General features: G+C 47.7%; 1 protein-coding gene across 2 annotated transcripts in view; it reads left to right on the top strand.

The window, feature by feature from the left end:
• Wwc1 (WW and C2 domain containing 1) overlaps nt 1–26,474 on the top strand; it is a gene marked incomplete at its 5' end in the record, with an annotated part of 166,521 nt that continues 140,047 nt past the window's right edge. For both annotated transcript variants that reach the window (XM_005376298.2, XM_005376299.2), the window contains 1 exon segment: nt 1–223. In XM_005376298.2, the coding sequence (XP_005376355.1) occupies nt 105–223 (119 nt within the window).

Raw genomic sequence — 26,474 nt, forward strand, 5'->3', positions numbered from 1 at the left:
CATGGTGCCTCGGCGGCCCCCTGGACCCGGGGCGGCTGGCCGGAGCCGCTGAGCCCCGCGGCGGCCGCGAACTGCATGGGGGAGCGCGGGCGGCGCTCGGAAAGATGCCCCGGCCGGAGTTGCCCCTGCCGGAGGGCTGGGAGGAGGCGCGCGACTTCGACGGCAAGGTCTACTACATAGACCACACGAACCGCACCACCAGTTGGATCGACCCGCGGGACAGGTAGGAGCCGGGGTGGGAGGAGCCCTCTCCTCCCGGGACCCCCGCCTGGCCCCCACCTGCCCTTGGGACCAGAGGCCGGGCTGGCCAGGGCTGGGGAGCTGCGCGCGCCTCTCGCGCTTTCTTCACTTTGCCCCTGGCCCTCGCCCTTTCTGGAGCGCCGCTGCTGCCCCAGTGGGTGCCGAGAGCGGAGGTCGGCCCGGGCTCCGCGACCCCGGCCCCAGGTGGAGGACCTAGGCCCCAGCCGGCACCTGCCGAGAGTTTTGACCTTAAGTGCTAGCCCCGCCCCCGCCCCTTTAGGAAGCAAGGTCGGACGGGGGCGGGAGGTGGAGGGGGACACGACCCAGCCCGGGCAAGCCGGGTCTTCCCGGGAGGCCCTCTTGGCCCGAGGGATGGGATCTGGCCTGTAGGGGTGGTAGGGACCCTGGGTTGGTGGGAGACGACCGGAGGAAGGGCGCGGGGCGAGGGGCAGGCAGCGTGGAGCGTGCTTTTTGACAGGTGCCTGAGGGGCTCCAGAGCGCAGGAGCGAGTCAGGGAGGCCGAGAGTAGGAAGGGCAGGAAGGAGCGGGAGGCCGGATGAGGGAGACAGGTTCTCCAGGAATCTCTCAGCAACTTGGAAGCTGTGAGGATGCGGATGCAGGTGAGAAGACTCCCATCAGGCCCTGCCCCTCCGGGCTTCCTCCCTCTCTGCCCTCTGGGGACTGAAGCTCCTCAGCCCTGCACCAGCGCGTCCTGACCTTGGTGGGCACCACGCCGGCTGTAGTGTGAAATTTTGCTGAGGCAAGGGGAGGCTCCGCTCCAGACTTTTCTCCCGCTGTGACGCTGAGCATTGGTTTGAACGCGCACCCTCCCGTGTAATACCTGGGGCTCGAGAGGCCGCTTCTGCTACCCCAGACTGCTTTGGTATCCTTTGCAGACATAGGGTTTGGGCCGGTGTTTCAGGAATGTGGAATTTTTACCTGGTCCTGTGTCCTTGAGAGTTAGGTCCCTGTGAAGCAAGTGAGGTGAGGTTTTTGGACCCCTCATCCAGTGGAGCTTGGGGGTGGCATCTAAGAAGTCCAGGATGGGGTGTGCAGCAAGGGGTGTGTGTGTGGGGCGGGGATGATAATTAAAATTCCCGGTAGTTTCTGTTGAGGACTTGTGTTCATTTATTCATCCGTCATTTCCAGGGTGCCTACTCAGAGCTTAGCACCATGCGGAATGTCTTATTATAATCTGAAAGATGACATTTTAACACTAGAATATGTCTCTTAGGGAGGCTGCCCCTTGATTTCCTGCTGGCAGATGATTTGCTTTGAAGGGAAGGAGTAATAGCGGTACTCTTGAAAGTTGAAGTGGACACAGATCAGAGCTCAACTCCCATTTTTTAAACAGAAGAGAAAATTTGAAGCCCAGAGGTGGGATTTGCCCAAGAAGTTTCATCTTTCTACTAGCATACACCCAGTTACAGTCCTGCCCTGTTCAGCCTCCAAATTTGTCTTCTGGACAGGGTTCTCTATCACCTCTATTGCCTCAGGTAACTTGCCCTAGGGGCTGCGCTGGCTGTGGTGGAGAACTTGGCTGTCCCTATTCCTTTCTCCTCTTTAGAAAAGACTGGTTGAAATTTACAAGTCTCTCTCCAGCAAGTCCCTGCTGCAGACTGAGGCACAAGGAGGTCCGAGGACTGCCCGCACCAGCTATAACAATCATCCAGTCTTAGGAAGCTTCCTACAAACACCAGTCATTCTTTCCTGTTGGACAAAGGCAAGCATGCACTTCCACAAAGAACTAATTTGGCTAGAACTCAGTTTGCCCAATTTTACTCTTAGGTGGACCACTTTCATGACTTTTTGATACAGCCATCTGAGCAATTGCTTATTTAATACTAAACTTTAGATCAACTCTAAACATCTTCATACCACTTTCATGAATGGGAAACTAGTAATATATATTGCTGTAAACAGAAAAAAAACCTTTGAAGAATACAATACATGGAGAGAGCCCAGAAAAAAAGGGGGTTGAAGGAAAAAAAGGGTGCCATATTATTTTTGTTGTTGACACACGGTCTTGCTATGCAGTTCAGGCTGGCCTTGAGCTCACTTTGTAGCCCAGGCTGGTCTCAAACTCCCAACAGTCCTCCTGCCTCAGCCTCCTGAGTGCTGGGATTACAGGCGTGCGCCACTGTGCCCAGCAGGGTACCATGTTTTAGCTGGATACTGTAGCCTTCCTAGAGCCCTAGCTCCAGGCTTGCACAATCTTTGTTTTTAGGAAGATCGGCTAAAAAAAATAGAAGTCAGAAACAAATCATTAGGTATGGAGGTGCTCCTCCTCTTCACCTTGTATATGAATAGGGTTTTTTTTTTTTGTCCGGTACCAGGCATCAAACTCACGACCTTGGGCTTGCCAGGCAGGTGCTGTGCCGCTGAGCTAAATCCCCAGCCCATGACTAGGTTTTAAGCTTCGTTGTCTCACCTCCTGATCATCCCACCTGTGCTGGGCAGGTGTTGTGGGCCAGCTGTGAAGGTTTGGTGCCAAGCTGAGCAGAGGACATCCACCTTCGGTCCTCTGGAATTTCCCTTCTGTACAGTAACAAATTTTGCCTTTCAGTCCGGCCTGTGTGGCCATGGGAGAATTCCTTGACCTCTCTGAAATTTGAGGGCTCTGCGATGAGAGTGGTTGCTTAGATGGTCTGCCAAGGCCTGTCAGTTCACAAATAGGATTTCAGAGCCTTCTGCCTCTTTGTAACCTACCTGACTTTACTGGGGGCGGGCTGCAGGAAGAAGGAAATTATTTACCAAAGCTGAAAACTAAATTTTTCTGCGGTGGCAAGGTGGGCAGTCACTTCTCTACCACTCAATGCTGTGAAACAAGCAAACATCACATTTATTAAAAAAAGTTCCACCCTTTAAGAGCACACCTGTATCTGTGTGTATGTGTGTGCGTGCATGTGCTTGTGTGTGTGTGTGTGTTCCCTTGTCTTTTTCCTTGATCATAGAGATGCCTGCCCATTCCCCTGAATTTAAAAGAAGTCAGTCATTTTCCTACTAATCTGTCCATAACTCTGTAACATTTGTATTGTTCCTATGCTGTTTCGTAAATGGATGTATGTTTATTACTATGTGTTTCCTACAACCATTGAGAATAGTCATGTATAGCTCTATTTATTTTCTTCAGAAACCACTTTGAAGATACCAAAGTATAGTATAACAACCATTGATAATCTCCTACCACTTTTGTCTGTAACTCACTATTATTTGTCTATTTGTTTTCCTGAGAAACTATCTTGTAGATAACAATATGTAAAACAACAACCATTGATAATTTCCTACCACTTTGTCTGTAATTCGGTAAGCCCCCCCTATTACTATGTTATCCTTCTTTTACTCTTTAAAATAATAATAATTTAAAAAAAAGAATTTGAATTAAAAGAAGTCAGTCAAATGGTCCTTGGGTTGGAAAAGTGATTTCTTAGCCACCACGGACAAAATAGCGTCTCCGGTTACCAACCCTGAAGAATGTCTTGGCACATTCCTCCCTCTCTGGCTGAGCTGTTTTGTGTGCCATCGGGCTGGTTGCTGCTGGGGGTAGGGACTCCGGTTTTCAGCTTTCCCTTTCACCAGGGGGTTGGAAGAGCGGCCAAGCAGCCCGCTTTGCCAGCTCTCTCCCCTTCTCACCCAGGGAAGACCGGGAGGCCGGAATTCCTGAGGAGAGTTGTCTGAACAACCGGAGAGGGTCCAGTGGGCAGCTTGGGCCCTGCCCGCTGGGCCAAAGGCTCCAACAACACACGAGCTGAACCTGAGGCCAGGCCAGTCCGGGGAGGCCAAAGTCTTTAGGGAATCAGGTGCTTCAGACCAGGCGTACAGCCCCTTAGAGCTGGCTCCTGGACAGGAGGAGTTGGGTGCTTCTGTGAGCTGTTCCTCATGTGTTTAATTCACAGTATGCAAAAAGAAACACACCAATTATTCTTTGAGGAAGAATGCCTCATTGGGCCTGGCCCGACCAGAGAAAGTTCCTGAAGCCTGATTCTCGCTCATTCCCTGTTTTGTTTTCAAATCTTTATTCAGGAACCCCCTGGGAACCCCAGGCAGACCTGAGTAAGAAGTCCTGAAGGCCCATGTGGCTCTTGAGGACTCAGAAACTTCCCTTATGACTCCAGGGCCAAGTTTTTCTAATCCTGCTGCTTCTGAAATAGTTTATATTGTAGGAAGTTGGATCTAAGCACTCAAAGTCTTAACCTCCTTTATGTCCCAGACCCTTAGGAGACTGATAAGAAGACTCTTCCTAAAGTGTGAACACTTTTTTTTTTTTTGCAGTTTCTGAGACCTGTGGGCCCCAAGTTCATAACCCCTGCCAAGGATAAATTTGAAAACTACATATGACCCTCAGTGTCTTCCTCTTTAGGTGAAGAGTAAATAATTGAGCATTTACTATATCCCAGCCATCTGCTGGGAGCTGTACATGGATTATTTTTTTAAGTCCTAACAATGCTGGGCCTAGGTGCAGTCATTTACTTCCATTACCCAAGGCTCAGGGAGAGTAGATTCTGTGAAGCCACCCAACTTTCTTTTTTTTTGGGGGGGGGGTCATGTAGGGGAGCTGGGGAAAAAACCCAGGGCCTTCACAATGAGCTACATTGCCAGCCCAAGGCACTCAGCTTTTGTGAAACTGCTATGTGAATGCCCAGCAGGCTGGTTCCGGAACCCACATTTCTAACCACTGCACTATTCAGCTTCGTTCTAAATGAGCTGCTGACTCAAAGCCTCTGGTCCACTGCCTCAGGAATTTGGCCTTGGGAAGTGGAGCTGGAGCAGGCATGACCGCGTACCTGTGACCATGCCCGTGTGCCAGCCTGTGGTCACCCAGAGGGCAACTGTGAATAATGCAGAGGGTGAGCCTTTTGGGTCCTGAAATCTTCGGTCTGCTGCTTGCTCTCTGAGTGACCTCGGCTAGTTATGTAGTCTCTCTGAACCTCACTTTTGTCTTTTATTGGATAAAGGGGGTGCACATACGCCATCAAGGGTGACTCTGAACACTAAATAGGCTAAAGCAGATAGGGCGGCAAGCACAGAGCCTGGCCTGGAGGAGGTACTCAGAGTGCCAGTTCTTTTTACTAGATAAAGTAAGTTGCAAAACCCTTATGTCGAGCTGGGCTTGGTGGCGCACACCTGTAATCCCAGCACTCGGGAGGCTGAGGCAGGAGGATCATTATGAGTTCAAGACCAGCCTGGGCTACAAAGTGAGCTCAAGGCCAGCCTGAACTGCATAGCGAGACCCTGTCTCAAAAAGACAAAAACAAAAACAAAAACACCTTTATATCACTTGGAGGCTGGTTGCAGCTGGAGTGAACCTTTCTGTTTATGTAATCCTCGCTCATTCCACCGATGAAACTGACAGTCAGACACAAGTGACTTGAGCATGGTCACACAGCAAATAAATGCCAATCTTTAGACTAGGGAAGGTGTTTTTTTCTCTTTCTCTTACGTAAACTTTTCCCTAAAAATCTGATCCAAGTTCTCCTCATCTGTGGCAATAATTCAGGTATATTTTATGCTTGTAGCAGAGTTACTTTTTTTTTGCTGGGTATGTGGGCAAGTTTTATTGATGGTGTCACAGTTGTTTGCACATCATGTCGTAGGAATTTTACAGTGAAAATACCAGCCATCACAGGTGAATTATTATTTTCATAACCAGTTAGAATGGATTTAGAGTTACTGTCAGGCTGCTGTCACTTTCTACCAGCTTACATTTTGACTTGCTTTCTGAACTGGAAGTACAACCAGCTCACCAGGTAATGTACTCAAAGCCTCTATGGTCCATATCTCTTTGCTAAGTGATTGTCTAATAGTTCTAGACTTGTAATACTAATATCTCATCTTAAATTCAGGGTCTTCATTGCTGCTCTTTTTTTGTTTTGTTTTTTAAAGACCGTGGTTTGCTATGTAGTTTATTTATTTATTTTTTTGCTATGTAGTTTAGGTTGGCCATGAATTTACTATGTAGCCCAGGCTGGCCTTGAGCTTGTAGTGATCCTCCTGCCTCAGCTTCTTGAGTGCTGGGATTGCAGGAGTGTGCAAACACTCCTGGCTCACGTCTGCTCTTTGCAAGGCTTAAGTTTAAGCTGTTCACATTTCACAAGTGTCTCCCATGCATGGGAACATCGTATGTCAAAATTAAGAAATAAGGTTAGCACTAGAATATAGAATAGGAAGAAATAAGCGATTTGAGCATTCACAAATGAGCAAAATAATAAATGCTGCCATCTGTTGAACCTGAACTCTGTGCTCCCTGTGAGGCTTAATGTTTTATTTTATTTTATTTTTGTTTGTTTCTTTTTTCCGGTACCGGGAATCGAACTCATGACCTCGTGCTTGCCAGGCAGGCACTGTGCCGCTGAGCTAAATCCCCAGACCGTAGGCTTAAACTTTTATATTGTGATCTCAGTCCTTTCAATGGCCATGTGAGATGAACAGTATGATTTCCATTTTCAGTTGGGAACACTGAGACTTGGAAAGGTGAAGTAAAAACTGGAGCCCAGCTAGTAGGACTCTGAATCTGTACATTCACTAACTGCAGCTCAAACTGAGTCTGCCCTGGTTCAATCACCCCATGCCAGAGCCCACAAGGGCCCTTTTCACAAGTTGGGCTCCAGAGTTGCCACTTATTCTTAGAAGGGGTAAATGTGATACGGATCTCAGGGAGATGTTGCTAAGGAGCCTTAGAGAAGCCAGCAAGGTTCTTGTGGCAGCTTAGGAGACTGGTCACCATAAAAACTACCTTCTGGGATCAGCCAGCTAACCAGAGCTCTGGGGATGGGAGAACAGAGATGGAGGCAGAGCAGCTCTTTGAAGGAGGCAGTGTGTTCGAGGAGATCAAAGTCATTTCCGAGTCACTTGAGCAAATGCTCCCCACAGCCAGGGACTGAGGAACCAAGACAGCTCCTGTCTGTCCCCATCTCTCCTCCTCCTGGGGACAGGGCTTAGCCAAAGTGACCTGATTTTCCAATCCCCTGGGGTCCCAGGTAGCTGTGAGAGAAACACTGCCCTTTTGAAAGGAAGAGAATCAGGTTGCCTTAGTTACTGGGAAGGCTGGCCTGCCAAGCTCAGGTGCATGTAAGGAGAGACAAGGCTAGATGAGTGACAGTTAGAGGTGGCCAGTGCGTGATGCAAAGCTGTGTATGAGAAGCCTTGGCCCTGTTTGGGTGGTATTTTTAAGGAGGTGCCAGCTTTGATAGGTTCATGCTGTCAGGCGCTCTCTATGTGTCTCCAGGTGATGAGGCTCCGTAGCTCTCACCTCAACAAGGAGCCCTGCGTAAGTGGAATCCCCTTGATGGCAAGGTGGCTTTGGTAGCATTTCTGTCACCAACTCCTCTCTGCTTGCCAAAGGAAGCACTTCCACTGGGCCAGGGCTGAGTCTGTGTGAAAACTCCCGCCACGCATCTCCCAGCACGAGAAGGCCAGCGGCCCCACCCAGTTTTAGGTAGAACAGCAAACTGCTTGGTTCGCTCCTGTGGCAGCTGGGATGAGCTGCTGGGCTGCCTGGAATCCCCGTTTCAGTGTGAGATAAAAGGAGAGAAAGCTAAGACTCTACATACAGCAGCATTTTGTTATTTAACCTTTGCCAGCAGGCTGTTTAGCCTCTAGCTCCAAAGCTGAAAACCTCTTGCCAAAATAATGGGGTGGGGTGGGTGAGGATGGGGCCGGTATGCACTGCAGTCGGTCCGTCCTGTGGGGAAGCACATTCTGTAAAGCTGCTGGAAGGAAAAGGGGGTGGAGCAGAGCATGTGTTGAGGGGAGGGGTCACATGCCCACCCTCCACCCCCCTAAATTGCCTCCTCAATGCTTCTACCCATGACATCTCCCAGTTGGGAAGAAACGGGATCTTTCAGTTTCAAATGTCTGCCAAAGAAAAGGGACTGAGGCTTAAGTTCTCACTCAATGGTCAGCCAGAAAGGAAAAAAAAATGAAGCTGCATCAAGATTAGGGACACCTTTGTTGGCATTTTTTTCTTGTCTTGCTCCATTCATCACTCTCTGGCAGCAAGGACACCAGGCCAACAGCAGCTGCTGACTTTCCCCAGTCGGCTGCCTGCTGTTGTCCCAGCCTGGTTTGCTAGCGGGTCCGCTCACCCCCCAGCACACTGTCTTCCTCCCCACTCAGTGGGCCTTGACTTGTTTAATTGGTTATTGGGGCCGCCCTGGGATCCGCTGACATGGGAAGGATACAGTGTCAAGATGGAGGCATCAGGTGGCTGGTAGGATGAGATGACCGTGGGCCGGCCTTCCGATGCCGCATCTGTTGTGGCTTTTCCTGGATGGTTAGGGCTCTGCGTATTCTAGGAATTTCTTACATTGTTTGCGTCACTAAAGTAAAACAGTAACCGGTACCAGGCCTTAGTTCCTTTTCTTGTTGCTGAGTGAGACAAAATACCTGACACCCCAAATTAAAGGAGGGGGTTTATAGTAGCTCACAATTGGGTGGCTCCAAGGCCAGCATGGCATGTCAGGGGGACATCGCAGAGGAGAAATAGTCCACGGGCTGAAGTCAGTAAAATGTCAAAGCAGCAAGTGGTGACAGCAGCCCTGTTTCTGCCCTGCGTGTTCTATCCAGGCTCCACACCCTTAGGGCAGGTAGCACTCACATGCAGGGTGAGGCTTCCCATTATCCACACCCAGAGCTATGCCAGACCAATCAGTGGACTAATTTAGTAATCACTCACCCTTGATCCCAGCATCACACACTAGATCCAGCCACCTCTGAAAAGCCCCACCTATCACCTCATGAGGCTTTGGAGGGACATCTTGACACAAGTCATAACACAGGTGATAAAGACGATCAACACGAATGATTCTCTTCAGTGACCTTCATCCAGTGGCTGTCATGTGCCAGGCACTGTCACACATCATATTTTTCTGGTACCTTGGAAGTGGGGAAACTGAGGCTGAGAGATGTCAAGTGCCAAGCTCAAGATGACACAGGCAGAAAGGGACAGAGTTTGAATTTGAATCTCAGTCTGTCTAATTTCAAAGACTTACCCCTTTCACTGCTACAGTTTCTTCCCTGGAGTTCAGGAAGGAAGGAAGCAAAAGAAAAAGTTCTTCATTCACTACTGCAAAGCAAACAGAAATAGCTGTTGGAGCATGTATCTTAGTCACAATCGAGAAGTATTTGTGGGCTGCAGACAATCATAGGTTTGACCCACACATTATTCCTTGCAGTAGATGAGGTCGTTATAAAGATCATCACAGGGCAGTGAGTCAAATCTGGCTCTCTTACTTACAAATAGTAAATCACCTGGAACCAGTTCCTCCTTCTGAGTATAAAACAGGAATAAGATGAGAGCGTACCTCCCTCCAAGGGTTTCGGTAAGGATGACTTGACATCTCATGTGGAAAGTCTTAGCCTATTGCCTAGTAGACAGCATGCTTTCCAATTGGAACTGCCACGAGTTAGACTAACTCACCAGCCTGTGCATTGGTAGAGGAGCTAAGACCCTGTTTCTTCCTCGACAACACAAGTCTTTCCCTGATGGGCCACCGCTCACCTGAGCCACGTTGCAAAGCACCTTGGCAGCCCTCATTACACAAATAAATCAATAAACTTTTTTCCCCTGAGTCTTATCGGAGGCAAGCCCTTCTTTGGAATTTCTGGAGTGAAGCGACTCTTGCCAGTGATCTGGCACCAGGGCTCTGTGTGTGTGTGTGTGTGTGTGTGTGTGTATGAGAAGCAGGGGTAGTAGAACTGTCATAGCAGAGTGATAAAGGCTAAGGAAAAGCAGGAGATCCCTGGAATTCCTTCATAGCTCCTTTGATAGCATGTCCCTTCACTCCGTGTCCCCCACTGCAGCATGTGAGAACTGTTGGAAAAGCTGCTGATTTTAGCATGGTGGAGGTGCCGAAGGGCATTGGCATTTATCAGTCCCACCCAGCCAGGTGCTGCCCGCTCACTCTGAAGGTATTTATGGAGTGCCCTCAGCCTCTGGGGCCAGCGAGCAAAGTCCTTGCTGCCATGGGATATGCACTTGGGTGAGGAAGACTGGCCAACAGTTAGACAGGTAAACTGCATTATGATCAGGGGCTTGGTGTTCAATTCCTTTGCGTATCTTAGGAAGAGAGAGGTGTCCGTGGCACCTGTTGACAGGGGTGGTGTGAAGCTAGATTCAGAGCCAGAGACCTTTGCCCTCAGTAGGATATAACCAAGGGCCTGCGGTGATGAGCAGGGTTGAGGGCTGGGAATACAGTTGTGAGGTGCCAGGCAGCCTTCAACTTACAGAATTTCCTACACATCAGGGAGAGGCACAGCTAGTCACGAATGGTGCACATAGACCTAGACGTGCCACACTTCTCTGAGCCTCGGTCTTTCCTCTCCTGCTTCATCTTGATGCATCCAGTCATTTAACAAATATTTACCAAGCAGCGTGCCTATGACGTGCTGGACATTGCTGCAGCACTAGGGATTCAGCAGCGATTAAACCAATAAAATGCTCACCCTCATGGAGCTTGTGTTCTAGAGCAGAGGTTGTCAACCTTGGAGAGGCATCAGAACCCTCTGGAAGGCTTATTGAGCACCCTAGTTTGAGTCTGTGGGTCTGGGTGGGTAAACATGCATTTCCAACTGGTCCCCACATGACCAGCTGGTCAGTGCAGTTACTGTATTGACGCGATGACGCATTCAACCCTCATAGTAACCTTGGAGCGGGTACTGTATTGTCCCTGTGTCAGTTACAGAGGAGGATACTGAAGGTGGGAGGTAACTTGGTGTTTCTGCCTGAGCTAAGAGGACTGAAGGGAACGGTGTCACGGGCAGGTATCCCTTACCTGCACCCTGTGACTGGAGCAAACCATCATTCTGCTAACCAAAGCCAAAATTCTAGCAGAATCCTGTAGGGTTTTCTTGTCTAGGAAGGAATAAAGTACAGAGCAGCAGGAAGTCTGAGGGGATATCGAAAGCCAGAAGATCAATTTCTCTCTCTCTCTCTCTCTCTCTCTCTCTCTCTCTCTCTCTCTCTCTCTCTCGTCTCCCTCCCTCCCTCCCTCCCTCCCTCCCGTCTTTTTCAGACAGGGTTTCACTATGCAGTTCAGGCTGGTCTTGAACTCACTTTGTAGCCCAGGCTGGCCTCCAGCTTGAAGTGATCCTCCTGCCTCAGCCTCCTGAGTGCTGGGGTTACAGACATGTACCACCACACCTGGCCCAGAAGGGACCTCCCTTTATTTTTTTATTTTAAATTTTTTTTGGTTTTTCTCCGGTACCGGGAACCGAACTCACGACCTTGCGCTTGCGAGGCAGGCGCTTTGCCGCTGAGCTAAATCCCCAGCCCCTCCCTTTAATTAGAAGTATGGAATTTCCATGTCCATGGTCATTGGAGAGAGGGTCGATGGAAGAAGCTGGCCTTTCTGTTTCTCAGACCGAGCCTGGACACCGTGCTGAGCTGCCTCACGCAGGAAAGGTCTCTAGGATTCTTCAGCCCTGGGAACTTTCCCTACTTCTGTCCTAGGAGCACAAGGTGGGAAGCAGGCAAATCTGTCCATAGAGAGTCCTCAAAACAGTCCCCTATGGAGGCCTTACCCAAGGGTATTCCTCTTGATTACTACTGAGTTTTACAAACCTTGGTCCCTTGCTAGTTCTTTGACCTTGGTTAGGTTACTTAACCTCTCCTGAACTTCCATTTCTGAACTAGCAAAATATCGATTACTTAGAACCTATGACTAGGGTGGGTAAGAAGCACATTAAGCCCCCTCATAATACTCGGTTTCCACCAACATACAGTTCTAACTGCAGCAGTTACAGGCTCCTGAGGACATTTTAGTGCTATCTCTGTAGTTACATAGTTACTGTTTAATTCCTGTATTCTGAAAATCAGCTTTTTTGGGTACATACACCACTTTCTGTTTTTCTGAAAAAACTTCTCTAGCAAAACTGATTGTACCTAAGAAGACAGACCCTTCCCCAGTTAAGACTTGTGCTAGGCAGGAATATTAAAAGGTATGTTACCGCTCCAGGAGTTTAAAACCCAGCTTACATGACTTATTTCCACCACTGACATAAAACCGGTATTTTCTGGCAGCTGGTGGAGAACACCCTGGATTTTTCTCCAGTTTGTTTGCTGCTCAGTAGGCCCTCCAGGGATTTTGTCCTAGAAAAAAAAAAAATGGGTCTTCAAATGTGGCCCCAAAGAGTACATCAGCTTTACCCACGTCAGACCTACTGAATTAGAAACTTGAGGTGCAGCCTGGCACTTGTGCCTACCAAGCCTTCCACTGCCCCTTCACGCCTGTGAGCCATTGGCCAGTGTTTGTAGCCAGAATGCCTCACCATCACTTTACGTCTCCTTTGCAGCAGGAGTCGGCTCAGAAGTGAAGTTTAAGAAAGCCTTCCGCCTCTCCTTTGCTCCATCCCGCCTTATTAGCTGTATCAGAAGAGTATGGCTGGGGCTGGGGATTTAGCTCAGCGGCAAAAGCGCCTGCCTGGCAAGCGCAAGGTCGTGAGTTCGGTTCCCGGTACCGGAGAAAAACCAAAAAAAAAAAAAAAGAAGAGTATGGCTGCCTGCATATGCTCTACCTTTGGTTACAGGGTAGCTGAGGGCGTGGAGTGCAGTAGGAACACATAAGCCAGGAGATACATGCTCCCCAGTCAGGATTTTTTGATTCTGTTCCTAGCCCTTCCTCTTAGCAGCAAATCATGTGGCTTCCCTAAGACAGGGTATTCATAACTGTAAAATAGGGGGATGAGGACCCCTCGTCTCATTTCCACAACAGGATGAGGAGAAGGAGGGGATGTCTTTGGAGTTTGGGGAATAGAAAAAGTTACTGGTTCCCAGCTCTTGCTACATATTGGAATGTAGGGTCTAGGGTCTCCCTAGAAGGCCATTCTGAAAATACTCATGTAGGGTCAACCCCGGAGATCCTGGTTTAATTGATCTGGGGTATGGCTTGGGCATGCAGTTTCTAGAAGTTCCCCTCTTGATTCTAGGGTGCAGCTAGACTGAGGAATCATAGCTGGAGTTACATGTCTTCCTCCCACTTGTAGAGTTTGAATGAGATTTTATGAAAGTACCTTGAAAAGGGCACCCATATGAACATCAGATAGCATTTTAAAATTAATCATTTATACAGTTCTCCTTGGAAAAATTGAGATGATTCAATTTTTCCTAACCTGCAAGTTTTTAAAAAAAAAAAGTAGTTGCAGGAGGTGGAGAAGCAGCTATCTGGGGAATGTCAGTTACTTTTGCTGTTTGGTCATTTTCTCTCTTTTGTGCCTGCCTTGGTATTTCCTTCCTGATGTGTTAGGTATCAAAGAGATTTTGGCTCTTTTTTGCCTTGAATGAAAATCTTCAACTCCCATTGCAGCAGTCATGCTTTAAGTAAAGTGGTTTGAGCTGCTTTAGATTGGTTAGCCTGGGGGTTGGGCCTCCCTTTCCCCTGCTGAAACTGGTCTTTTCTTTTCTTTCTTTTTTTTGTACCGGGAATCGAACTCATGACCTCAGGCTTGCCAGGCAAGTGCTTATGCCCTGAGATATATCCCGGCCCCTGATCCTGGTCTTGATTTCATACACTTATCTGAATCCTTGAGCTGACCAGAAAGTGGGTGCAAACGCTTTTGCCATATAGATCACGGACTGTGGGTGAGAACTAATGCTAGCTTTTGTTCCCCCCTTCTTTCTTTATTTTTAGCTAACATTTATTAAGATTTTAGATTGTGCCAGACTCTGGGCTGTGTTCTTTGAATGTATTACTCAGTTTACTTCTCAGAGCAATGGTATGAGGCAAGAACCATTACCATCTCCATTCTGCTGATGGGGAAACTGAGGCTTAGCACATTGAAAACTTTCCTACAGTTGCATAGCTAATATACGCCAGAACTGGCATGCCCACACAGCCTGTTTCCCCTCCAAATCATTTTTTTCACCACCCCATAAGTCAGGCTGGGCTAGGCTGTCAAGGAGAGCAGTCCTGGTTACTTGGACCAGTGCCTCACTTGCTGTGATTTCTTCAGCAGGATCGTCCTGTAGTTACTCAGCCCCTTCCCCATGGAACCCAGTGCTCCTGTCCACAGTGGACATGACCACTTTGGCTGTACCTTTCCTAGACTCAGTTCTGCTCAGTGGAGCTCAAGTTGGTTACACATTAAGATGAAAGCTTTAGCAAGAACCAAATTTCCCTCTGATTCTTTGGGGCTTGAACAGCCTATGAGTTTAATCTGCAGCCTTCCTCCGGATGTCTGTTCTGAGTTTACTAGAAGTCAAGTGGGTCACCTCAGGCTGAGGTTTGCTGCACAGTAAGTGCTGTAGCCATGCACGGATCCCCTTTCCTTCTGTCCCGTGTCTAAAGAATTGCATAACCTTTGTGTGGTTTGTTGCTGGTAGAAACTGTGCACGGGATGGGGTACAACAGTAAACAGAGGGGGCTGGGGATTTAGCTCAGCGGCAAAAGCGCCTGCCTGGCAAGCGCAAGGTCGTGAGTTCGGTTCCCGGTACCAGAGAAAAACCAAAAAAACAAAACAAAAAAAACTGTAAACAGAGACGGACACTGTCCCATGTGGAGCTTACAAATAATAAAAATGTAAACAAAATAATTTCAGGTAAGGAAAATAAAAAGGGCAATGCATTAGGAAATAGCAGGCCTTGTAAATGACACCAGAGGTTAAAATATAAAGTTATAAAGTTCTGTAGTTGGAAAACTGAGTTTGTTTTAGCTTTAAGACATACTATATATCAATCACCTCTCTGCCTTTGTGTTTGTGTATGTGGCAGGAAGGATTGGACCCAGGACCTTTGCACTGAACTGCCTTTCTACTGAACTATCTTCCCACCCCATTTACTTATTTTGAGAAAGGGTCTCATTAAGTTCTTAAATTGGCCAAGCTGAGCTGAAACAGGCTCCTCCTGCCTCAGCCTCCCATGGTGTTGGAGCCACAGGCTTACACTCCCACACCCGGCTACCTCTTTACCTCTTTAACATAGGTTTTCTTTCTCTTTGCTCTTTTGCACTGCTGGGGAATTGAACTCAGGGCCTCACAGATTTTCTTAGTTACAGTCATGAGCCTGTGGCACTATGTTGACAACAAGCAGTGTTTTTGTTTTTTTTTTTTCCCTTGACTTTGGCCAGGAGCTGTTTTTTTCTGGAGGCATTTTGGTCTGCTGAGCACATGCATCTAAACCTCTAAAGAGAGTGGCTCCAACACAGTTCTTAGTATAACACAGCCTGCCAATCAGACTCTTTGGAAGTGGAATCCAGTCTCCACATTGGGAAAAAACAAAAACCCAAGTGATTGTGATGCAGTCGTAAGTTTGAGAACCACTGACCAAGAGAATGGATTTGTCCAAATTGCAGCTCAGTCTAGAGTCCCTGGGAGAATTAGAATCGTTCAGCCTCCGTCCCAACCTCACTGACTTCTTGGCCCTCATATCAAAAACTCTCTTCTTTCTTCAGGCTTCCATGGATTTTTAGGGTATGGTCAGGTGTTTCCTTACCACAAATGCCTTCAATGTGCCTGGCCCCTGAAGAAGAGGTTTGTTGCACCCGCTGCCTGCACATACCCCTCACACGTCGGTGCCTTCTACCCTTCCGCCCTCCCGCAGTCCTGGAGCATAGTCCCGAGCCGCCGAGAGGGCTTGTGCAGATATGCCTTCCTTGACCTTCCCATAGCGTGCACCAGTACTGCTGACCTCTTCCTTGGTGGTGTCCTGCGTCCCACAAGCCTTCAGCCAGCTGCTCTGCCACCTTCAACGAGGTGCCCGTTTCCATGTGCCTGCTGGGCATCATATCTGAGTCTGTAAGAGCGAATCCTGAGAGAGGGTCCCTATGTAATGATGAAATGAGCATGGTCCAAATTCTGAAGGTCAAAATACATAGTGAGATGTAGGTTTCCCTCCCAACCGGTTCCCATCTACCTGGCCCCTGCCTCTAGGCAACCCTTATTTGCAGAAAATTCCATCTTCTTCCCACCACCCAGCTGCCAGGTTCCATCCCGCTGTCTCTTGCAGGCTCTGACACCTCATTCCTTTTCTGTGTTCCCGCGGGGGCTTGGGTGATAATAGAGACCAAATGAGAGGTCTGTGCCTCCTGTGGGCTGCCCTACGGTCTGCTCCTAGATCAGTCTTGCATGATCCAACGCTGACCACCCCTTCTCCGCCCTTTAGTGACTTCCCCTGTTATGCTGAGAGACATATTTCAGAGCTTGACTATCAAAGCCTTTTGAACCTAGGCCCGCTGTCTCATTTTCTCAGTCTCTGTCTTACTGTCTTTACCTCTAAGGTGGCAGTTAAATAATATTTACAACATACTTTCTTTTTTGTGCTAGGGATTGAACCAAGGGCCTCACACAAGCTAGGCAAGTGAACTACCAGTGAGCACAGTCCCAAGCCTTTTTATTTATTTTCACACAGGATCTTGCTAAGTTGTCCAGGCTGAACTCAAACTTGTGATTCTCTAGCCTCCGCCTCTGAAGCAGCTGGGATTACACGTGTGGGCACCATGCCTGGCTTACCTCATACTCTTTTTTTTTTCTGGTACTGGGAATCGAACTCATGACCTTGTGCTTGCAAGGCACGCGCTTTGCCACTGAGCTAAATGCCCAGTCCCTACCTCATACTCTTTGAAGATCTGAAAAGCTCTTCTGGGCTGGAAGTGTAGTCAAGTGGTAGAAGACCTGCTTAGTCTGTGTGAGGCCCCAGGTTCAATCCCAGCCTCACCACCTTGTCCCCAAACTGAGGAACTTGCCCCTGTATATTTTAGTGTCATGTATTTTCTATGTGATTTCTATTTTTTTTTTTTTTGGTACCAGGAATCGAACTCAGGACCTTGTGATTGCCGGGCAGGCGCTTATGCTGCTGGGCTATATCCCTGGCCCTTGATTTCAAACATACAGGAAAATTACAAAACTAATACAATTTCCATATACCATTCATATAAATTAACTCCTTTATACGTCTTACTCTTTCACTTTATGTTCTTTCTCATTTTCTTTATGTCTCTCTAAATAATATACAGGTTGAGTACTTCCTATGAGAAATGCTTGGGATCAGACATGTTTTGGATTTGGGCTGTTTTCAGAGTTCTGGTGTTACAGTTTGGATCTTGAATGTCCCCAAAGCCCATGTGCTAAAGGTTGTTCACCAGCCTGTGATACGGTCGGGAGGCAGTGGAACCTTTAGGGTGTGGGCCCTGGGGGAGGAAGTTAGGTCCCTGGAGGGCTGCCTTTAAAGAGAATGTTGGGACCCTGGCCCATTCCTCTGCCTGCCTAGGTTGATGGCCATTCCATCAGCTGGTGGCAGTTCCAAAATTTGCCCTGCCTTGAAGTGAGTAGCTTTGTTCTACAATGGACTTCCCGCCAGGGTGTTCTCCTTCACCACAGGCCCCAAGACAACAGACTCAACCAACCATGGACTGAAACCTCTTAACTATGAGTCAGAATAAATCTGTCCCCTTTCAGGTTGATGAGCTCAGGTATTTTGTCACAGTGACAGAAAGCTGACTAACATGTTTGGAATATTGCAGATGCATAATAAGATCTCTTGGGGATGGGACCCATGTCCAAACACAAAATTCATATATCTATCTACCTATCTATATATATAATTATTTCATACAATATTTTACGTATTTTTGTGCATGAAGCTAGTATGCACATGGTAACACACGTCTGTATTCTTACACTCTAGGACGCTGGTTGGACCCTAGTCTAGGCAACTTAGTAACTTAGCTAGACCCTCTCTCTAAATTTAAACAGGGCAGGGTGGAGATGTATCTCAGTGTGAAGGCTTGGCTTCATTCCCCAGGACTGCTAAATAAATAAATAGTGCATGAACTAAAGTTTCATGGTGTGGGATTTTCCACTTGTCAGGTCACTGCTCAAAATGTTTCAGATTTTGGAGTATTTTAGGTTTCGGATTATCACGGCTGTAATGTATCTGAAAGCATTTTATGTAAAAGTAATTTAGGGATATGTCTTTTTCACCACAAAATACTTCACTGTTTATTTCTTAAGAGACAAGGACAGCCTCTTATGTAACCATACTATTTCATGCGATTTGTATTTTACACAAACAATGTAAAATATTTTATACAGTGCCCGGCACCCTTATAGGTGCTAGTGATTGTTAACTGCGGTTCCCGGTTAACTGAGTTAACTAATTGTTAACTGAGGCAGCAGCACCCCTGCCCCTCCCTTGTTCTTTTCCGGCTGGCCACACAGGTCATGGTTTCTGCTCCTCTTGAAACTTCTGTTTATGACTCAGTTCTGCCTCTGACTGCTATGGGGTTTTGGGCCAGTAGCTTAATTTCTTTGAGCCTCAGTTTCCTTGATCTATCCTTGATCTATATACATAAGGCTAAAAGTAATAAGAGCCAGTATTTTACTGCATTGTGCTCAATGTTTTAAATTTATCAGCTCAACTACCAGCCTTCTAAGAGAGGTGCTGTTACTGTCCCCATTTAGAGATGAGGAAGTGGAGGTGCAGAGAGACTAATTTGTTTAAGATCACACAGCTAAAAAGTGGCAAAACTGGGGCTCAAGGTCAGGTTGTCCAGCTTCAGAGTTTGTACTCTTAAACTAGCCTCTCCTTTGAAAGGTGTAGGGAGAAGTAAGCATGATGTATCTCCTTTAAGGCACTTAGCAGAAAACAAATCTCATAATAAATACTCAAAAATGAACCAGGTGTGGTGGTACACATCTGTAATCCCAGCATTCAGGAGGCCAAGTCAGGAGAATCACTGAAGAGTTTGAGGCCAGCCTGGTCTACCTAGTAAATCAGAAAGACTAGCCAAACTACACAGCAAGAGCCTACGTCAAAAAAAAAAAAAAAAAAAAAAAGGAAAAAACGTACTCAAAAATGTTAGCAGTTATTACAGTCCTCCAGCATCAGTTTGCAGGTGACCCAGATAGTGCAAAGCCTTGGCTTATTTCAGCAATAGCAGCTAAGGAGAGATGCTGATTTGGAAAGATCACAGCTTCAGCCTTGAACTGGACTCACCCTGGTACAGGAAATGACCGGTCAGGAGCCATGTGGTCCCAATGACGGCAGCTGCTAACTCAGGAGAGGTGATAGGCAGTTGGCATCCCTAGAAGGTTCTTTGTCCAGACCTCCAGAGTGGATTGTTCTGAGTGTTTCTGGCCATGTTCAGGGCCTGGTGGGTACTGTCTCCCTGAGCACACACACATGTTCTATTCCCAGCCTAACTCCGCCCTTATCCCCCTGTGGTGAACTGCTGTTCATTTATGTGACTCCTACCCACTTGCTACTTGAAGTTTAAGCCCCGCAGCAGCTTGTGGGAGGTGCAGAACCTCGGGCTATACCCCAGCCCCACTGAATCAGAATGCACATTAAACACTGTAAATTTTCAGTTTCAATCATGTGAATGTTAGAATTTGATTCCACTGACCATTCAACACTCGTGACTGTAGCCTTTTGTTCTGTTGTTTTGTGGCTGCCTGTGCCTATTACTAGTTCTGATCTAGAGCACACCCATCCTTGAGGAATCGCTAAGAAGTGGGTTTTGTTTTTTTTTTTTTGGTTTTTCTCCGGTACCGGGAACCGAACCCACGACCTTGCGCTTGCCAGGCAGGCGCTTTTGCCGCTGAGCTAAATCCCCAGCCCCAGAAGTGGGTTTTTATAGCCAGTTATAAATGCTATCTAGGGAGAGGAGCTGCTTAGCTCATTTCAAGAGCCCAGAGTGGGATAAGGGATAGAAGCTGGGTGGGGCAGAGGAACTCAGATGATAGAGGTTCACACCTGCTGAGGAAGAGCAAGGTCACAAGACCTCTGTGTATCACCTGGCAAGGTCCAATGCCAAAGGTCAGAGAGGACCCAGGTGGTGATGGAAGTCAGTAGGGCTGCTGAACATAGTATCTGGGGACTGAGGGCCTGTCGGAGGTAGGCACCCTCGGGCTAGGGTAGTGCTTATGGACTCCTAGAAGTCATTAAGAGGTGGCCGGACAGATGACAGAGACAGGATTCTGGTTCTCAGACCACAGGCAAGAGCACAAAGGAGCGCAGTAAAGTCCCCAGTGAGTCTTCTAGGTAGGGACCTGAACCAGCGAAATAAGTGGCAGGGGATTAGCAGGAATGATACTTTGGGTGGGCCAGGGCTCAGGTTGGTTGATTAGGACCCTTGTGTATAAACCCAAAATCTGGAGGCCCAGGGAATGCCTACTTTTTCTGGCTTGACAGTGTCAAGTCAGTGTTGTCAGATTCGGGGCTTTTCCTTTTGGGGTTAGGACGCTGCCCTCGGCAGCCTAGTTTCGGCGTAAGCATGGACCTTGCCCCAACATAGCCCTGAGATAACATCCTCCCGCCCGCTTGCTGAGTCCTCCCACAGCACTCTGACAGCCCGCCGCCCATGTGAGTGAGCTGTCTGCGCTCTCCCTGCGTTCATTTCCAGCTTGTTTGATGTTGACGTGAGCACGTATGTCCGCATAAAATAACTGAAGAGCGAGTCATGGGTGAGCTGTCCAAAGTCCTTTTGAAAACATTCCAGGCAGATAAACTAGTGTCCCATCAAAGCCCCAGATAACCCCCCTTTCCATTTTTTAAAAGAAAGGTTTCTCAGAGTGTGGCCCCAGATGTCCTTTGCAAGACTTACGCCCCCCCACCCCCGCCCCAGGATGGTGTAAAATGTGAATTCCTAGGCTCCTACTTTAAACCTACTGAAACTGGATCTCAGGAAGCTATCAGTGATCTGCAATATATACGCTACACCCGAGAACTTCTCCGTGCTGTGTCTCGTGAAACCCTTTCCTTTGCTTGAGCTGTGCACATCCCCTGCCTTCTAAAGCTCATTCCCTGTCCCCCTGTGCGCAGTGAGTATCAGCTAAAGAGCCACTTCTTCCAGTGCCTTCCTTGCTGTCATCGTCCCAGCTTGTTTGGTGTCCACTTGTGTCCTTCCGACGTGGATTGTGGTCATTTTTTTTTTCACATCGTCTGACTGCTCCCCTCAATGGTGAAGCACCCTGCCAGGTCTTCCTCAGACTCAGTACAGTTTTTTTTTTTTGTTTTGTTTTTTTTTTTTTTTTTTGTTTTTTTTTTTTTTTTTGGTTTTTCTCCGGTACCGGGAACCGAACTCACGACCTTGCGCTTGTCAGGCAGGCGCTTTTGCCGCTGAGCTAAGTCCCCAGCCCCTCAGTACAGTTTTTTATAAAATCAGCATTAATGAGTGGGTAAAATGAGTGAATGAAAAGAACCCATCTACATTTTTGGTTGAAATGTAAACTAGTATGACCACCGTGGAAATCAGTATGGAGATTCCTCAAAAACGCTAGACAGAAATCCCACTTGACCCAGCTGTTCCCCTGCTAGGTATCTCTCCAAAAGAATTAAAGACATCATATCTCAGTGATACATGCATGCCTGCGTTTATAGCAGCACAATCCACAATAGCTAAATCTTGGAAGTAGCCTGTGTGACCATCAACAAATGAATAGGTCAAGAAAAGGTGATACATAGAGACAATGGGATACTACTCCATAAAGAAGAAACTTGGGGCTGGGAATTTAGCTCAGCGGCACAGTGCCTGCCTGGCAAGCTCAAGGTCATGAGTTCGATTCCTGGTACCAGAAAAAATAAAACAAGAAGGAGAAACTTGAGTCATTTGTAGGAAAATAAATGCACCTTGAGACTGTAATTTTAAGTGAAATAGATGAGACACACAGCTTAATATCCCATGGTTTCTCTTCTATGACAGACCCAAAATATAAATAAATTAAAAAGCAAAGTAAAAGGTAGATAATAGGAAACAGGGAGATAGATCTTTTACAAAAGGGAAGGTAACCAAAAAGAGATGGAGAGGGAAGGGAAAGGAGGGGAAGGGGGTAAAGAAAGAATTAAGGTGTGCCGTGTAGATATACCGACTCCCTGCAATGAATGTGATCATTAGGTACTGCAAACATGTACTACTAAAAATTTTTTAAAAATAATCGAGTGGCTGCAAGTAAAGGGTGTAGAGTAGAGCTGAGGAATGGATGTTTCATATTAGCAGGCTGCGGCCTCTCACTCCTGGGTAGATGGACCACAGGGGACCCAGCCCAGGAGGTCAGGGTGAAGGCGGCCTGTTCTGTCGGTGTGCAGTAGGCTCGGAACCCTCCCTGATCTCTGAGAAGAAAGCAAGCGTTGGCTGCGTTATAGGCAGCAGGGCTGAGCCGTCCACCTAGGTCGAGTTTGCATGCAGAGAGTGGGTGTTCGAGCCCAGGAGAGCTGGAAGCCCTGCCTGGCAGGAGCCACAGCGCATCTGTTGGCGGTTGAGGTGTTCCTCGGGGAAGACCCCTTCCTGTCTATATTTCAGGAGGGTTCCAGGGCTTGAGGTTCCTCCTGTATGGGAAAGGAAAATAAAGACTGAAGGATACTTTTCCAGACCCAGGCCTGACCCCAAACCAGGGCAGCCAGAATGCTCAGCCTCCCTCCGGCTTTTCAGGCAGGAGGAGCAAAAGAATGGAGCTACTGGACCATGAAACTCCCAAGAGTCCTTTCCCTCAGCGAGCCTCAGAACTTCCTACCGTGATTCCCTGTGTGAGGCTCGCAACTGCTGTTTGCTACACCGGTAACTGTTGACCCAGCAAAAATCAAACAAATACCAGAAGTTCTAGCCAGACTGTCTTAATCGTGTTGGTGGAGGGAGAGCCAGGTGCCCGTGATGGGAAGAATGCTGCCCACCACCTACCTCTGAAAAACAAAAAACATTTCCTTATTCTTAACCGCCTGGACAGCAGAAACCTGCCTTCCCAGTCCAGGCGCCTCCTCTAAGCTTGCTGGCAGATTCGTGTGCATGTGGGCAGGCTGGGGGCAGGGACTCTAGGTCCGTTCACACTGCCGTGACCACAGGGGACCCAGCCCAGGCGGTCAGGGTGAAGGTGGCCCATGTCAGCCTGCAGTAGACTCAGAATCCTCCTGGGTCTCAGAAGAAAGAAAGCGCTGGCTGCGTTATAGGCAGCAGGCAGAGCCGTGGAGGGCTCAGTGTTCTAAGTGCTGCTTGAATGAATCCCTGCAAGGGGTGCATGCAGTTTGAGTTACATCTGGGCTGTGTCAGAATCCCTCTGACACTTGCTGTGATTCTGTGAAGGAGCTGGGTTTTGTAAGATTTTAGGCAATTACCATGTTCCTTTCATGCTTTTCTTCTCTTTTTTAAAATGAGGATGTATTTCTACATCTACTCCCGTTCCCTTTTGTTATTCCCAAATGGCATTTGATTTCTCTCCCGAGAGGAAGACACCAAAAAGGTATCATTTGATCACAATTTCTGTTCCAAAGAAATAATAAAGTGATGATCAAGTTCAAAAACCTTATTAGATATTATGGGAACTCTCAGCTGGAGGTAGCGATGTTTGCTCTTTATGGAGGGATTTTATGTACATTTCCCTTTCCACTGTCCCTCACCTTCCAGATGAGGCAGTTGAGGCCTGGAGAGGTTCAGGAACTTAGGAAGGTCACACAGTAAGGTGGAGAGAGGGTTGTGGTTTCAATGCAGAGTCTTCCAGCTGCATAGCCTGTGTCTTCCCGGCTGCCTCATCTCCTTGTGGGAGTTGGCATGTGCTGATGTATTATCACTAAATCTCATTGAGTTCTCTACCATTTCTCAGAGCATTTGTCTGCGTGTCCTGATTTGAGAATTAGTCAAGCGCTTGCCTTCTCCAGGGTGCAGTGGACGGAATTCAGACATTGGAGGAAGTTCCTTTCTCCTTCCTGGATCCCACAGCCAGATCCCACAGACCAGTACTGGAAGATGGCGAGGGCAGGAGGGGGCACAGGAGCGGCCAGCGGGGCCAGCGGGGAAGTGATGCCCCAGGAGGCTCCCCACCTGCAGTTTCTCACCTGTACCCCTCCTCGCCTCCTGCCCTCTTAGCTACTTGCAAGTGTGAGCACAGAGGGCCCTCTGCTTCTGTGTTGCCAGGCTCCTAGCTCACTGGAGAGACAGGAAGTCGGGACTGTGTGGGAAGGGGAGGCCAGTGCACAGTGGCAGTCTGGATGTCATTGCTAATGGCCCAAATGTCCGCGTTTTGATTAGAAAAAAACAAAAACCGCTGCCTACCTTTGGCAGGGGCCATCGTGAGTTAGCAGTGCTTATCAGCCAGGTGCAGTCCTGGTGACATCATGCAAACCCTCACTGTCCCCTCCCCTCCCTTCCCTCCCCTCCGCTCCCCTTCTTCTCCTTCGGAGAACAGTTCACAGGCAGGAATGTGTGCCGTAGAGATCCAAATCCTGGTACACTGAGTAATCCAGCTTTTATTGTACAACCCTGGTGTTGATTGGCCCTTTGTTCTGTAGTCTCTGACAAAGGACTTTTTTTTAACTTTATGTTTAAAAATCAATAGTTTCATCTTGCGGATCCCCAAGATGCAAACCACGGAAATGCAGACCACGGAAAGACCACCGCACTTAAATCTGCTTGCAGATGTCTTCTTCTCCATTGCAGAAGTTCTGAGACGTCAGGAGCCCCCAAGTTTTTAAGATTGTTACGCAGGATAATTCCTTTTGTAATTACTACGAAAAGGCCACCACAGCTTATTACACAGATGCTTTTTTTTTTACCTTACTTTTTAAAAACTTACTTTGCACAAAAATGGACTTAACAGGAAGTTTACCATTTTTAAAAGCGCTTTTAATTGTACAGGTTAGTAGCATTAAGTGCATTCACGGTGTCGTGCTGCTGTCAGTTTTGCCTGTTTCCAGAACTCTTTTCATCTTGCAAAACTGAGGCTATGGGTCTTGGTTTATAGCTTGTAGCTCAGTGGAAGGGCGCTTGGTTAATGTGAGGGAGGCCCCGGTTTCCATCCCTAGTACCACAAAACAAAACTGAAACCCTGAACCCATAAAATACAACTCCCCTGGCAACTGTCTTTTTACAATCTGTCTGTACCAATTTGATGGCAAGGGATGTCATGTAAGTGGAATCATACAGCTTCTGTCTCTTGGCAACTGGCTATTTCCCTTAGCAAGGGTCCTCCAAGGTCATCCACACTGTAACCTTGTCAGAATTTCCTTCCTTTTCTTTCTTTCTTTCTATTTATTTATTTATTGGTACTGGGAATTGAACTCAGGGCCTTGTGCTTACCAGGCAGGTGTTGAGCTGCTGTGCTACATTCCCACCTCTTCCTTTTCAAGATTGCAGAATTTTCCATTTTACCTGTAGACTACTTCGTTTACCTATTCATCAGTGAATACCTGGCTTATGTGCACCCTTTGTTATTGTGAATAATGCTATGCACAGGGGCATGCAAATATTTGTATCATTGTTTCCTGGGGCAGGGTTTCACTACATAGTCTAGGTTGGTCTTGAACCCTCTATATAGGCCAGCCTGGCTTTGATATCCTCATCCTCCTGCCTCAGCCTCCTGAGTAATGGGATTACAACCATCTACAACCATGCCTGGCTTCTGCTCCCAGTGAACGTTTGCAGAGCTGGCAACTAGGAATTGGAGAGAGGCCTGGAGATAGAGTGGGATGGCAGGGCTCTGGTCCCTTCAACTCATAACTATTAGAATAAATAACCATCTGGTAGTGAACAACTTCTTACAGCTTTAAATTAAGACCATTTACTAAGGGTTTATGTTGCGACATGTATCCGTGGGCCTAGGCCACTATGTGCAGCACCTGGACTTGAATATAGTGTCCTCTATGGAAGGATATCACTGTCATCCCTGTCCCTAGGTTACAGCTTCCTCTTTGCATGATACAGCAGGATTCCACCTTGATTATTCTCCCCTGGGGCAGGTGTCATGGTGAGAGCAACCCCAGTTCTTCTTCATTTTTTTTTTTTTTTGTACCAGGAATTGAACTCATGACCTTGCTCTTGTGAAGCAGGTGCTATGCCGCTGAGCTTTATCTCCGGCCCAGCTATATCTCCGGGCCCCAGTTCTTCAGAGCCTCACTCAGTGTCCTTAGTAAGGTACAAGAGCAGATACACTGGGGATTGAACCTGGGGCCTTTGTGTTAGGCCCCAGCCCCAGCCTCACCCACTCTTTTTTTTTGAGGCAGAGCCTCACCACATTACTAAGTTGCCCAGGTGGTGCCCAAATTTTCCATCGTCCTGCCTCAGGCTCTGAGAGTCCTGGGATTGCAGGTGTACGCCACTGCTCCTGGCTTTTTCTCAGTCTTAATTTTTAATAGATAGTGATAAGTAAAATCTTCATGAACAAAATTCCTGTGGTCTTCAATTTGAAGAGTGTAAAGGGGTTGTGCAACCCAAACCACCACTGTCTTAACCCCTGAATGCTAGAGTGAAAGGAGCTGTAGGTAACATGCTAACAAGCAGGCAGAGTTGGGCTGCAATGAAAACTACATTTGTAGAAATAAG

The sequence above is a fragment of the Chinchilla lanigera genome, unplaced genomic scaffold, assembly GCF_000276665.1.
Source record: "Chinchilla lanigera isolate Chin_1 unplaced genomic scaffold, ChiLan1.0 scaffold00007, whole genome shotgun sequence".
NCBI classification, from domain to species: Eukaryota; Metazoa; Chordata; class Mammalia; order Rodentia; family Chinchillidae; genus Chinchilla; species Chinchilla lanigera.